The sequence below is a fragment of the Pleurodeles waltl genome, chromosome 1_2 (assembly GCF_031143425.1).
Source record: "Pleurodeles waltl isolate 20211129_DDA chromosome 1_2, aPleWal1.hap1.20221129, whole genome shotgun sequence".
Taxonomy (NCBI): domain Eukaryota; kingdom Metazoa; phylum Chordata; class Amphibia; order Caudata; family Salamandridae; genus Pleurodeles; species Pleurodeles waltl.
The window spans coordinates 929,980,180-929,995,463 of record NC_090437.1 but is presented as its reverse complement, the minus strand read 5'-3'; the positions used below and the strand labels follow the sequence as shown (position 1 = coordinate 929,995,463).

The 15,284-nt window shown below is 45.9% G+C and overlaps 1 protein-coding gene across 2 annotated transcripts in view; it reads right to left on the bottom strand.

Moving 5' to 3' along the window:
• Nucleotides 1–15,284, bottom strand: part of MTMR7 (myotubularin related protein 7) — a 372,736-nt gene that overhangs the window by 108,253 nt on the left and 249,199 nt on the right. For both annotated transcript variants that reach the window (XM_069200518.1, XM_069200527.1), the window contains exon 13: nucleotides 7,673–7,799. In XM_069200518.1, the coding sequence (XP_069056619.1) occupies nucleotides 7,673–7,799 (127 nt within the window). The remainder of the gene's footprint in view (nucleotides 1–7,672; nucleotides 7,800–15,284) is intronic.

Genomic DNA, 15,284 nt, shown 5'->3' with positions numbered 1-15,284 from the left:
CTCTTCATGAGAAGTTCTGTTTGATTGATTATTTAATTTTTTAGATGATTTTCATACTGAAGCTTTATGATTTCCCTAGAAATTCAGAATTCTTTATGGGGACGATCCGGGCTCAGCCGGGCACAGACGGACTTCCTTTGGTACACCTTTGGCATGCTGGTGGTGCGGCTGTGCTGCAGCCTACATTTAGTAGGTCCTGGAGTGGAAGAAGTGCTGGGTGGTGGAGGGCGGGCTAGTGTCGGGCAGGAAAAATGAGCAGGAAAGGTAACGGGAGCGACACGGGGGAACAGCAAAAAGATCACAATACAACAAGACGAAGGGGAAAAATGGCAACAGTAGTAATGCAGAGGGACAACAAAACAGAAGGAAAAGTGGTAAAAAGGAAAACAAAAAATGACAAGTAGTGAGACAGATGGCAGAAAGAAAAAAGGAAAAGTGGTAAAAAGGAACACGAAAAGCGCCAGCAATAGTGAGACAGAAGACAGCAAGACCAAAGTAAAAGCAGTAAAAGGAAAACTAAACGTGGCAACAGTAGCGAGCATAAGGCAGCAAGACAAAAGGAAAAGGCAGAGACCAGGGTGGTGGAAGGCGCTCAGTGGAAGTGCTCTCAGCAGGGTGCTGAAGGGCTCTGGAGGCCAACAGGAAGCAATCAAAATGGCGAGGGGGAGCTGGTCTGAGAACCTCCGCTATCCCATTCACCATTATCCTTGTCATATGTTGCTTACAGACTCTACCAAGATTCTTGAACCTCTCTTCATGAGAAGTTCTGTTTGATTGATTATTGAATTTTTTCAGATGATTTTGATACTGAAGCTTTATGCTGTATGATCTCTCTAAGAAATTCAGAACTCTTTATGAGTTTCTGGACTGGCACCTTTTTTCTTCTCATTCTTAGAATAGGGATTCTTTCCTTTATGGAACGCCCTTAATTCATTTTAAGATTTTTTGATTGCTTGTTTTTTTTAATTTCTGTTACACATTGATGAATTTATACACAGACTTTAATAAATATTAACTACTGTAAAGATTTGATTAATAAAACCATGTAACTCTCTTTACTGGCTGAAAATTAGAAGTTGTTATGCTAATATAAGGTGATGTACAGCTCCTGAATAATCTCACCCAATGTCATAGATCCATCGAGCTGGGAGAAAAGTAAGGCAGTGAGGGTTAGCCCTGAAGATAGTAAACCGAGACCTTTAACTGAGATGATCACGGCTCCAGCAGACGCTATCTCACCCAAGATTTAATTAACTCCCTCCTTTGGGTTAACTCAGGAGCAGAATGTGAGGTTGAGAGTCAACCTACAATTTTGAGAGTAATGTTTACAATCGATCTGCTGGGGACACTGGGACATAGTGTGTGGGGGTCTAAAAGACCCAAGGAGGAGGTGGCAAACACTGTTGCCACACGAATAGGGTGTTTGACAACCTGCTGCATGGAACACGCTTGGGCCGATGGTGGGCCCCAGAAGAGGCTGTGATGGTCCCACTCTCTAGTGGGGTGTCTGTTTTCAACCATGCAATTTGTAACAGAAAAGCAGACACATTTCCCAAAGAAATTGAAAAATGTAAGAAGGACAGGTCATCCACAACTCTTGACACCTTCATTGATTGAGATGTGGGTGCTCTAGATGAAGATATAGCTAAGATTGAACAGCCTATCCATATTGTAGCTAACACAGTCTCAGCAGACGACAGGGACACAAAATAATACTGACATCTACTCTTCATTTCCTAAGACTATTAAACAAAATGTGGTACCATCTCTCAATGCAATTTCTGGAAGCCCCATATTAGCAAATCACCAAACACATCCATGATTCAGCTTTCATGTCAATCAGCCTCAGGGGTGTGGAATTTAACAAAATATCTACTTGTCCACGGGACAGGCTGTGCCCTAAATCTACTTGCCCTGTAAAAAAAAAATTAACTTGTCCCTTTGGTGCCAATTAGTGAAGCGACAAATTATGGCAGCTATTTCATTATATAATAGCTCTGATAATAGCCTCTCTGATTATGCCAAGGATCATTCAAAATAGTTCCTGGTTAGGGCTAAGTCTAGTATGAACTCGGGGGAGGGGTGGGGAGTTATTGATTCCCCTTTGGTCCTGTCAAGGAGTTCACGGATTACCTCTAGGGTTGGTTCCTGGGGTATATTGGTGTACAGTGATTCTACATCCAGTGTGATCAAAAATTCGGTATTTCTATCAAAGTGCATCCCTTTGAGCAGGTTTGGTGTTTTGTAAATACGTTGGTATTTTCTTGACAAGGGGTTGTAAAAAAGTGTCACAGAATTGTGATAGAATTGTCGCACCATACTATCGGGACTTTTATGACCTTTTCAAGCACCTCATCCACTGTGACTGGGGGCCTATTAATATCCCAGTGTGACACATAGCAAGTCTCCTTATATAGTTTGTAATTAACTCTTTGCACAAAGCTGAGAATACCAGGCATTCACAAATTCTGCCATGATACCCTATCATATATTATACTGTAGTAACTTGTCCTTTTGCCTCTTGACTCTCCTTGATTTTACCCTTTTGTTCATTTCCAGTATGTGACTACAAGCGGCATCTCCCCCTTCCCCAGACCAGGGGCTGCCAGCCCTTATCCTGTAAGGTAAGAGATTGAGTCCCTATCTTTTTAGTAGCTGAGGATTTAATCATTAGTATTGTTTAGCAACCTTTCCACAGCAATGAGTAATTGCATGGTTGTGTGTTCACTTATAGCATGGATTTTCACACCTTGTGTGCAGTGGTCTTCAGTAATTACTTTCATGTAACCTTACCAACAGTCAACACTCTTAAAGGCGTAAGACACACTGGTGATTTGTTAGGTGATTTTAGTTTATTTTTTCACTCAACTCGATCTCCATTTTATCCAGAAAGACATCATTTCAGCACTCCCTAAGAGTTCTTTTAACAACGAAGTTGAGTCCACCCAGGTGGTACTATCCTACCTGGGTGGGGATAGGTGGTCAAATGATGAAGCATGACACTATAATGTGTGTCAGACCACCTATTCCGTAAGGAGGAATCCCCCACTAGAACATGGCTATCACTACCATACCCCACTTCTAATTAGATCACTATATCGGTGATCTGATGACCAGTTGAACAGGCTTGATCGTCTGTTTACTAGGTTCCCCATACTCTTTGTGTTTAGGACCATCTTTAATGTAACTACACAAAAAAGATTGGATATACTTTCACTAGACGTGAAAGATTGACTATGAGCTCCTTTAACAACCACTCTGCGCTCCCTTGCTCTTAGTTTGCCCCTTGATGCTCTTGTTATATTGTCTGATACAGTTTTAGATTGAGGCATTGGCCTCAGGAAGTGTGTGAACCTGTGGTGTCATGTTTAGGTAAATTACAAACAGTCTCATGGAATGTGGCTGAGATTGCTTCCAAGTTGGATTGTCTAGATTGGTTACAAATCGTACCGTCATGTGATAGTATTATTTTACAGGACACTTGGTCGACAGACAATGTGATTCTTAACTGTTTTTCTTCTTGTGACATCCCTGCATCTTATTTGTGTTTCTTCTGCTCTTCATTGCATGATACAGGAACACCATGGCAGCTGAGGCAAACTTCAACTTATCCTTTTGCTACACATGCTGTTTTGTTGATTAATTCTTTTACAACAACTTTATCAACATGGACTGCACCAACATGTTCAACCTTGAACATACATTGTCCAGGTGACTTTAATCTCGACTTAGGCACCAGTGACTTGAATCAGTATTTTAATATTGCACATAAATGAACTGGCATTATCTGTATAGTCAAATCCAAAAAAGTGTTTTGTTGTTAGAAAGGATAGCCTTAATATAGTTTTTGCTGCTCTACTGTTGGTTATTCCTACTTCCATTCCTACTATTGAGGGCAAGAGCTGCAAGAGTACAATACAATATATTATAAAAAACAAAATTGAATAATCACCTGTCAAACAGAAGTCCACACATTTAGTAATTACACTCCAATCATTTGACAACATCTTGGCTTCTCTAGATCACAAGATATTGTAATCCAGTGGTTCCTAAACTTTTTAGACCCACAACCCACTTTTCAGAGCAACAAACTGGTGCATGCCAACTACCTTTAATGGACTGGAGGAGGGGTGATTTTTTTAATGTAACTAAAGCGTTGTGTGGTAGTGCACTGTATTAACAGACAGCAGATATTACATGGAAACGGCCACTAACTTTGCGCATACATACAGTTTTACTGATAAAACTATATAGCACTCAAATGATAATGTGTGCGAATTGGGTTTCTGTGAATGTTTAGCATTTGAGCATCTCCAGGTAAAGTGTCTTTATTTGTTTCGATCCTATTAAAATCTTGGTTTCCAACACACTTCAGAATTACAAAGAAAAAGTGCTTCATTTTAGCCTTACTAACTGCTTAATGCATACAGTTTGTTTACAGATATTTATATTTTCTTGTGTGTTACAAAAAATGACATTAGCCTTTTTATTCATACTGGCTGCACTCCATCAATATTGTCACGTAATAAACCTTAAAAACTCCTTTCAATTTGCAGCCTGAGAAATAAAAGTAAACATCAAACCCATGTTAAAAGAATAAGCAGCAACTGGTCAGAAGACATAGCCTGACATTAACCCTCTGGTCTTTGAAGCACCAGCAAATGTGACCATATAAACACAGAATTTAAAAGTTAAAAGGCTAATATGGCTATGTCCGAAGATTTGCAGCACTTTTGTATTTTGTGGGTGCAAGACATTTATGGCCTAATATGTTGGAAACCGCATGTGCAATCATTTAAATTTTCAGAGACTTAAACTCAATCCTTTATCGCTACCTCCGGCTAGTGTAATCTTCTTATTTTGGACACTTAAACACATTTTCTCGACCTTCATGCCACAAATACTCCTGGATTTTGACATATCTGATGTCCCCCTTCGGTAATCCCTAGATACAGGAAGCTAACATTTTCCAGCCTGGCAATGACAGGAGACCCTTGAAATGTAGGTCTCAGTGTTGAATGAATAATCGCCAGCGCATTATAATGTTTGTAGCATTATAATTATTATGCCATAGTAAAATAAATGCCACTTATTACAATGCTAACCAAGCAGTGTGTGTACTGATGCCTATCTATAATCACCTATAGATATAACTAACAATCCTTCAAAAAAAGGTTGTGGTTTTTAATCCGGGGTTTGTTTCTATCATTAATACGTCAGACTTGTATCCATTTGGTTGGAGTTAGCTTTCTTTCATTCCTCATCTGACCATCCCGAGGCAGAAACGTAGCTTTGTCAGCTTCTTCTGTGAGTCATTTATATTGATCAGAATATGTGTATCGTTTGCATAGTTATGGCACCATAGACTCCGTTTCTAAATGATGCAGAATAGAGGTGTAATATACATTTTGGACAAGAACCCAGCCTGTCCAATAGTAATGTATCATCTACATTAACAAATGTAACAGACACGTCCAGGTCCGACATTCTTTGATGTCAATGTAATACTATACTTGGGGCATTATCTGCAATATTGAGCAACACCATCTCAGTTACATTATCTGGCTGAAAATGTCAATAAGGAGAATAAATGTGGTCTAAATGTGCTGGCAACTCCATTGCTTTTGTGCTCTTTAGTCTTTTTGCTCAATATGGGACAATCATTCTTAGGAATGGCTGGGTCAAGGTAAAGTTATTTCATTAAAAGTGAAGGAACCAATATTTTCGAAAGTTTCAGAAGTAACATTTGCTCTCAAAGTAAAATACATACATGTCTGCAGGCTAGTTGAAACAAAATACTGCCCTTTTGTAAAAATAGAATTTAAGTTCACATATAAATATATTGATGAAGATTCCTATGCGTTTGTAAAATGCACTATATATGGTTTCGGTGTGCGTTTTATCTTTGTTTTCACAGCTACATGAACTGTAGTATGCCTGATGTGGCCCTAAAGAAGTAATTGAACATTGGAAAACATGTGTGGGCCAGTAGGGGAACTGGCCTGGAATACATCGCTTTACCAAGTATGTCTTCAATGCAAATCTGTATGAAGAAATCTTCCTTACACTAAGAACACAGGACAATGATTTTGACAGAAAGGACACTTATCGTGAAGTCTTCCAATTTTCAAACTTGTGGCAGGCTGGAGTAACATGCTCTGGATTTTAAATAACATCTTGCAGAACTTTAAATGAACAAATCCAATTTATAATCTGCCACTTCGCCCCGCCAAATAGAGGTTGATGATAGCCTCGCAGCCCTTTAACAGAAGTTCCAACTTGTCCGCATATTCCCTTACTTTTACCTCTGTTTGGCTAAAATTAGGCTTCCGTGACAAATGACATGGCATCATAGCACCCACATAAGTGTATCCAATAGGCTGCTACACTGTGTTGCCATTACATTTTCATGTCCGTTCTAAACAGTAATGCCCAACGTTCCAAAAGGGCTTTCAACAATATACGGTGCAACGTTTCGAGCAGTGTATGAAGACAAGTAATACCTCATCACATAAAAACATGGCACTGCCTCAAAATACAGCAGAATCTCTGATGTAAAGGTTTGCATTCTTTCTTTTGTGCATCATAGTTGTGTCTTCTATTCTACTGACCACTTCTCCCTTGCTCGGTTCGCAGTTAGACACCCAAAAATCATTGGCACGCACATGCTTCAATTACTTCAAAAGGATGTGAAAACCCTAATGTCTTTCAACTGTATCTCATTTTCCCTCTTATGCTCATCATACTTTTCTTATTTCTTCTCCTGCATTTTACATTTTACATCTCATGTTTGTATCCATACTTACTCAATTTGGCATTCCCAACCAGAACACTAGTATTTGACTGTCTACTTCATAGCTATCTGAGAAGGTCCCTTCAGTGTGGTAGCAAGTGAAGCCAGCATTTAAGTGCACACTCTGCTAATTCTCCACCTTTCAGAATTTACCAGCAATGTTAGTCATCTGCACACACTTCTTCAATGTGTAGTTATAGTGTTCTCATCAGACCTGGAGTGTACAACTATTTTACGATTTATCTCCTTCCCCTTCCATTAATACATGTCAAATGTAATTCATTTTCATTCAAGATTACAAAAACAATACAGTTCGGTATTACACACCCTCTACTCAGTGCTTAATTTGGTAAATACAAAGGTGCGGGTGCCCAAAGCCCTCCTCTTAAACACACGGCTGCTGCAATTAAATGTGCCAACACGAAATACTGAGGCAGCGTAATCCTGAAGCCATCTCGGACCTCTTCAGTCTATTTACAGCCACTCCCTGCCTCTTCAGCTCACACCTGCAGCTTTCTGCTTTCTCTCATTGGGCCGCTTTTTCGTTTTTCTCTTCCTAAGTTTTTCCCAAATGTGTCTTTTGCGGCAGCAAATGCTTGAGGCAGAAGACTAAGCGCCGCCCTAAAAAATAAGTACCAGTGCTCAGCACCGGAAACAACAAGCACAAATTAAGCACTGCCTCTACTACAATGTAGAAAAAAAAGACACCAACAATCAGGTAAAAACACCTTCACATTATGCACCTTCCCTGCCACACATCCATACTACCATTTTAGATACACTATTGGGAAGGGGTGACATCTAGAACATTTTGTAAATGGTACCAGTGGATACCAATTATAATACCTAATTTGATAAGAATGTTAAACACATTATTACCTCCTCCAAGACCTCCAATTCTTCCTCTAGCTGCTGTGTTTCTTCTTTCACTGCCAAAAGGAAATCGGTCACTGACTGGCGTGGATGCATCCCTTTTTCAAATCGATTATACATCCCTCTCCAAAATCTACAAATAAGAATATACAATTATAAACCATGGTGGTTGAGTTCCCACTATAAGTAAAATATTATCCGGCAATCACAACACATTTTCTAAATTCAACTTTGACTAATACTACTAAGGGCATTAAATAACTAATGCATCCATCATAAACTGATCAGTCTGCAATTCACACCTCTTGTTACTCTGTGGAACTGAGCCCTACCTCGCTAGAGGATTTGGCTACTCCCTGAAGGAGGCTTTTGTGATGTCAAAGGGGAGAAGGAAAGCCCCTTCCAAAGAAAAAGCTAATTCTGCAGTCTATGTAACAATTGCCTTTAGCAAAGTCAATGCTTGTAGTACCAGTAGGAGAGACATATGTGTGATATGGTCATTGAATACAGCATTGGATTTTTCAATTCAGTTCTACAATAAAATTGGCCATTAACAGAGCTGCATGCACATCCGATTACTTGCTCTTTTTTATTAATCCCTTATAAAGGGGTAGTGGTGTATGTGTAGTGGTCTCTACTGTGAAACCCAGATTAATGCGTATGATCAACTTTGCCTGCATTATTTACAAGCAAATCCTTCAGAACGGTCTAACTTCTGCCCTCTTCTGAAAGACAAAAGATCTTAAGGCACAATCTTAAGGGCATGCCTGTATTTCACAATGGTAATTTCTCTTTTGCGAGATGAAAATCAACAAGAAGGATTCCCAAAGTGTTTATTTATTTACGCCTGCCTTCATTCATCTTCTTATAATAGGGAGGTATGCAATGGCAAAATATGTGAATTCATTGCACATGCTGACACAACAATCACGTGACCGACCTATCAAGGCATTTTTTTCCACTGGAGTATAGACACCATGTGCAACAGTTTTAGAAGCACTATGCCCAGCATTAGTTCCACAAAAACAGTTAATACTGCTTTTTATTAAGGGATGGAAATTTAGGGCCAGATGTAGGAAGGTTTCCGTTTGCGAGTCCCAGCGACTCGCAATTTGCAACTCGCAAAAGGAAATGCAGAAAGGTGTCTTCAACACCTTCTGCGACTCGCTATGGGGTCGCAAAGACCCACCTCATAAATATTTATGAGGTGGGTCGCAGTTTGCGACCCCATAGCGAATCTAGGCACTCATGAGGATGGTGGCCTGCTGGAGACAGCAGACCACCATGTCCGTGACTGCTTTTGAATAAAGCAGTTTTTTTTTTTTCTTTTTGCAGCCCGTTTTCCTTAAAGGAAAACGAGCTGCAAATAGAAAAAATACCGAAACCTTTTTGTTTCGGTTTTTTTCAGAGTAGGCAGTGGCCCATAAGACCACTGCCTGCTCTGAAAAAATATTTTGTTTAGCATTCACAAAGGGGAAGGGGTCCCATGGGGACCCATTCCCATTTGCGAATGAGTTACCATCCACTTCAAGTGGATGGTAACTGCGAGTTGATTTGCGACCGCTTTCGCGGTCACAAATCAACTCTACATCGCGATGCGGTCGCAAATAGGAAGGGCACACCCCTTCCTATTTGCGAGTCGGAAACACATTTTGCGAGTCGGTACCGACTCGCAAAATGTGTTTCTGCATCGCATGAGGCGTTTGCGCCTCGCAAACGGCTACCTACATCTGGCCCTTAATCCGTAATGCTGCCCACAGACAAATCACCTTAAAAGTAACAAATTGTAGTATGCACATTTCAATGTAGCACAGAAGCCAATTTAAATAGCACTAGGATTCTACCTACGATCTACATTTTCCCACTAAATTCTCAGTGTGTCCTGCGACACTGAATTCAGATAGCTTATTTGAGTTAACTTTCATTACAAGCTTCTAAAATCCATTGTGTCTTGATTTGTGCAAGAAATGTCTTTAAGACTATGGGGGTCATTCTGACCTCGGCGGTAAAAGCCGCTTACCGCCGGTCAGAAGGCCGCCACAATACCGCCGCGGCCGCGGTCAGCCGCCACGGACATTCTGACCCACAACTGCAAAACCTCAGAAAATCCGCCCTCCACTGCAGTCCGCCACATCAGCGGCCAGCGGTAAACTGGAGAAGACCAAACCTCCACCGCCACGCCAACAGAAATACGCCCATCCCATTATGACCGGCAAATCGACGCGGCGGTCATTCAACCGCGGTATTCCATTGGCGGTACACACCGCCGCGGTCAAAATACACACACCTTTACAAACCCCTACCACATTGGACAATTTGAAAGGCACACACCTGAAACACATACACACACCACTCCCACACATCCAATACCATATAAAACACACACCCACATCACCCACAAACCCCTACCAACAAAAACCAGAGACGAAGGAGAGAGAGACACATCAGAGAATAGATAGCCAGACACACAGAGGCACACCGCAACATCACACACACCACATAGAAGCACAAAGCACCACACACCAACACACACATCATCACATACACCACCCCACACCTCATACACACCACCCCATGGCACCACAAAGGCACCCACGCTTTTCGGACCAAGAACTCTGGGTCATGGTGGAGGAGATCATAAGAGTGGAACCCCAGCTCTTCGGCTCACAGGTCCAGCACACCACCATAGCAAGGAAGGCGGAGCTCTGGCAGCGGATCGTGGACAGGGTCAACGCGGTGGGACAGCATCCCAGAAATCGAGAGGACATCCGCAAACGATGGAACGACCTACGGGGGAAGGTGCGCTCGATGGTCTCGCGACACAACATCGCAGTGCAGAAGACTGGCGGGGGACCCCCACCCACTCCACCCGAATTCACAACATGGGAGCAAGAGGTACTCAACATCCTGCATCCTGATGGCCTCGCTGGAGTACACGGAGGAATGGACTCTGGTAAGTACAGGGCCAACCACTTCACCCCCCCCCCCCCCCAGCATGCTAACCCCCACCCTCACCCCCAACCCCCCAGCACACATCCTCCCTGAGAATGTCTCCCCAGCACAACCCACCCAACACCAACCCCTGCATGCCACCCCCAAACTATGGACACCCATCACCTAAGCATGACCACTGCACATACCCATCACCCCCCCCCCCACAAAACACCCTCACAACACCTCCCCCAGGGGAATGCCAGCACTGGGGGACAAGGGCACCCATAAAACGCAAGCTAATGCACACACAGAAACAATAACCATACCCTCTTACCCCATGCAGGACCCGAACGACAAAACACCGGTCAGGAGGGACCAGAAATGTCCATCCCACCCCCGGAACAGGCCACTAGTGATGACAGCAGCTCTGTCGACCTGGAACCTGACGACCAGCCCGGACCATCAGGGACCTCTGGGCAGTCGGTTCCCCTCACCCAGACACAGGCCACTGCAGACCCAACCCCCTCTGGGAACAACAGTACAGCTCCCACCCAGCGGGCCCATGCCTCTGTCTCTAGGACAGGTCAAGCAGCGGTGTGTCTACCACTACAGGGCCCCCAGGGTAACCCACCAACCCAACAACAACAGGGACCTGGGGGCAGTGGGAGTGGGCACACCGTCCAGGGGACAGAGGCCCAGGGAAACAGGGCAACTCGGAGGGCTGCTGTGTGACAGGGGGGGGAGGAGAGGCCCAGGGAACCCACTCTCCAAGAGGCCCTCACCACCATCATGGCTGCCTACCACCACTCACAAGAGACGATGGCGACGGTACTGGCCAGGTTCCAGGAGATCCAGGCACAGCAGGAGCAACGCTACATGGGGTTCAGCGACCAACTCAGCAATATCTCAACCGCTATGGGGAGCATAGTCCAGGCCCTGAACCGCATAGAGGACACGTTTCGGGACCATGTGGCATCACACAGGGCCCCTGTCACTAGCCAGGAACAGCCTACCACCTCCGCCGGCGCTAGTGGACAGGAGGCCCCACCACAACGACAGCCCACCAGAACCCCACCTCCTGCTGAACAACAACCGCTCCGCAAAAGCAGCCTGAGATAAAAAAAAACGACAGAGTAGGATGTCAAGTCCCCCGCCAGCATCACATACCCCCTGAAGTCCTCCCACTGTCCCACATTGCCACCCTGTCAAACCTTGAACTGCCCCTGCTCCATCCTGCCACAGGCATATGGACAATCCACCTGTGAGACTGAGAACTGGACTCCGCCATGGACATTACTCCACCCCCACCCATCACTGTTTCACTATCATGTACCAATATCTATGCACTAATAATAAATCACACATTGCACTGAAATCAATCAGGACTCAGCCTGTCTTATTTACAAATGTATGACACATTACATATCAATTACGTATTGTGAACATTGTGAATTACACATACCGAGGTAACTTAGCATTAGTCCATGGGCCAACCAAGCCGAGGTCACGCAGTGGCTCATACAGCACAGAAAAGGGAAGGGAAAATCAAACATCATGTTCATAGGTCTGGGGGGAAACCGACAAAGTTGAGATGCAGGAGGCTTTCAGGAAATGTAAAATGGCATGGGTGATTATTACCTGTGTGCTACTGGAAATACTGTTCTATTACTCTGTCCCTGTTGTCTGTGTCGTCCTCTGAGTCTTCCTCCTCTTCACTCTCCGCAGGCTCCACAGCTACTTCAACACCACCATCTGTACCATCCTCCTGCAGGAAAGGAACCTGACGTCGCAATGCCAGATTGTGAAGCATACAGCAGGCCACGATGATGTGGCACACCTTCTTTAGTGAGTACATCAGGGATCCCCCAGTCATATGCAGGCACCTAAACCTGGCCTTCAGGAGGCCAAAGGTCCTTTCGATGATCCTCCTAGTTCGCCCATGGGCCTCATTGTACCGTTCCTCTGCCCTGGTCCGGGGATTCCTTACTGTGGTCAGTAGCCAAGGCAGGTTGAGGTAACCAGAGTCACCTATTAGCCACACACGTTGTCTCTGTAGCTGCTCCATCACATAGGGGATGCTGCTATTTCGCATCACATACGCGTCATGCACTGACCCTGGGAACTTGGCATTTACATGGGAGATGTACTGGTCAGCCAAACAGACCACCTGGACATTCATCGAATGATAACTTTTTCTGTTTCGGTACACCTGCTCATCGTCTTTTGGGGGTACCTAAGCCACATGGGTCCCATCAATGGCACCAATGATGTTGGGGATATGTCCAAGGGCATAGAAATCACTCTTCACTGTAGGCAAGTCACCCTCCTCTGGGAAAATGATGTAGCTCCGCATGAGTTTCATCAGGGCAGACAACACTCTACTCAAAATCTTTGAAAACATAGGCTGAGACATTCCAGATGACATGGCCACTGTGGTCTGGAATGACCCACTTGCCAAAAAATGGAGGACTGACAAAACCTGCACCAGAGGGGGAATCCCTGTGGGTTGGCGGATGGGGGACATCAGGGCTGGCTCCAGCTGGGCACACAGTTCATCAATAGTGGCACGGTCAAGTCTGTATCGAAGTATTATATGGCGTTCTTCCATTGTCGACAGGTCCACCAGCGGTCGGTACACGCGAGGATTCCTCCTTCTCATCCCAAGTCCCAGCGGACGGTGCCTAGGAAGGACAACATGGAGCACAGAGTCAGCCAAACCACAGGTACGTACAGACAGCTTGCACAGTTAAAGAATGGCAATAGGTTGAAAGGCGTGTATGTGTGGCAATGCAAGGCCTAGGCCTGTGTGTCGCAGTCAAAATTAAGCCATGTAGGCCCTTGAAATGGCGGCTGCCTGACCTGTGAAGTGGGACAATGGGATGTGAGGTCAATGCGCTGGCGGGGCACACCGTGGCGGTAGGCGGTCGAAGACCGCGGCGCAAAGCCGCATTGGTTAACATTGAAGCCTATGGGTTTCAGGAGCCAATGACGAAGTGCGCCGGCGGTCGCGGTACGCACCGTCGCGGTACGCACCGCCGCGGTACGCACCGCCACGGGCGTGACCGCCATTTTCTATCTGCTTAATCACTCGAGACCTGATCATCCACAGGAGAGGACCTATACTGCAAGTGCTGCTGTGACTTCGGTCTGGAAGATACAATGGCTGCTGTGACTGGGGAAAGGGCCCCTTCCTTCACGTCTGAAGAGTTGGAGAAGCTCGTGGATGGGGTCCTCCCCCAGTATGCGCTACTCTACGGTCCTCCAGACCAACAAGTGAGTACACTGGGTGCACATGGAATGGGCTATGCCTGTGTGGATTGGGGTGGATGTAAGTTGGTGGGGCGGGGGGCGAATGAGGAGTGCAACGCCCGACAGATGAGAGCATGTGCCATATGGCAAAGTTGGTGGGGGGGGCCAATCACATCTAACATGCAGGTCATTGATGATTTCCTCCTTTCCACCCTGTACATGTCAAATAGGTCAGCGCCCATCAGAAGATCGAGATTTGGCGTGCCATCGCCAAGGAGGTCCGGAACTTGGGGGTCCACAACAGACGGGGCACCCACTGCCGCAAGAGATGGGAGGACATCCGCCGCGGAACAAGGAAGACCGCAGAAACACTGCTGGGGATGGCCTCCCAACCTAGGAGGGGTGCCAGTTGCACCATGACCCCCCTGATGTCCCGGATCCTGGCGGTGGCCTACCCAGAATTGGATAGGCGCTTTAAGACATCACAGCAGACACAAGGGGGTGAGTATCAGCACATTCTCCTATCTTTCTGCGCAGTGGAGGCGTCTGGGTGGGGGAGGAGGGCTGTGGGTGACATTAGGCCAGGGCGCTTTCTGTAGTGTAGTCCTCTCCCTTAGGCATGGCCCTGTGCCCCCGGCCCCCACCTCGGTAGGGTGACAAGTACAGCCATTGAAGGTCCAGCATCTCCCATGTGCGCGTTTGACGTCTCTTGGCCTGTTGTCCTAGTCAGTAGTACTGAGTAGTGTACCCCGAATGCGCAGCTTAGTGCATTAGGCTCCTGTGTCCGTCCTCTCCGCCAACGGTGTTGACATTGCATGCACTCAACCTGGTCTTCTTTTTTCTCCCCCCACCCTTTCTCTTCATCTTCTTGTGCATGTGTGCATTAGCATCATCAGGCGGAGGAGATTTGGCATTGGAGCACGAGGGAGCTGCAGGACACAAGGCCCCGGTGGGCCCAGGAACAGACACCGAGGGCACCAGTGATCCGGAGGGCGAGGGGAGAGCAGCGAAAGCGACACGTCCTCGGATGGGAGCTCCGTAGCGGTGGCGGCAACATCCGTGCCCCCCGCCTCTACAGGTACAGCCGCCACCCAGCGCACCAGCCCCGCCCTCCCAGCAGCCCCTCAGTCTTCGCTCCGTGCCCGTTCGCCCAGGAAGGCGCGCGTCTCCTTCACCCCAGGCACCTCAGCCCCTGCCCCTGTTGCCCCTGCTGCCCTCAGTGCGGAGCTCATTGACCTGGTAAGGACGCTCATTGTTGGGCAGATGACCCTTTTGAATGCCATCCAGGGTGTGCAAAGGGAGGTGCAACAGAGCAATGCGTACCTGGAGGGCATTCATTCGGGTCAGGCTGCCATCAACGAGCGTTCACTGCTCTGGCCTCAGCACTGACGGCAGCCATTGTCCCTGTTTCCAGCCTCCCTCTTCTTACTGCCTC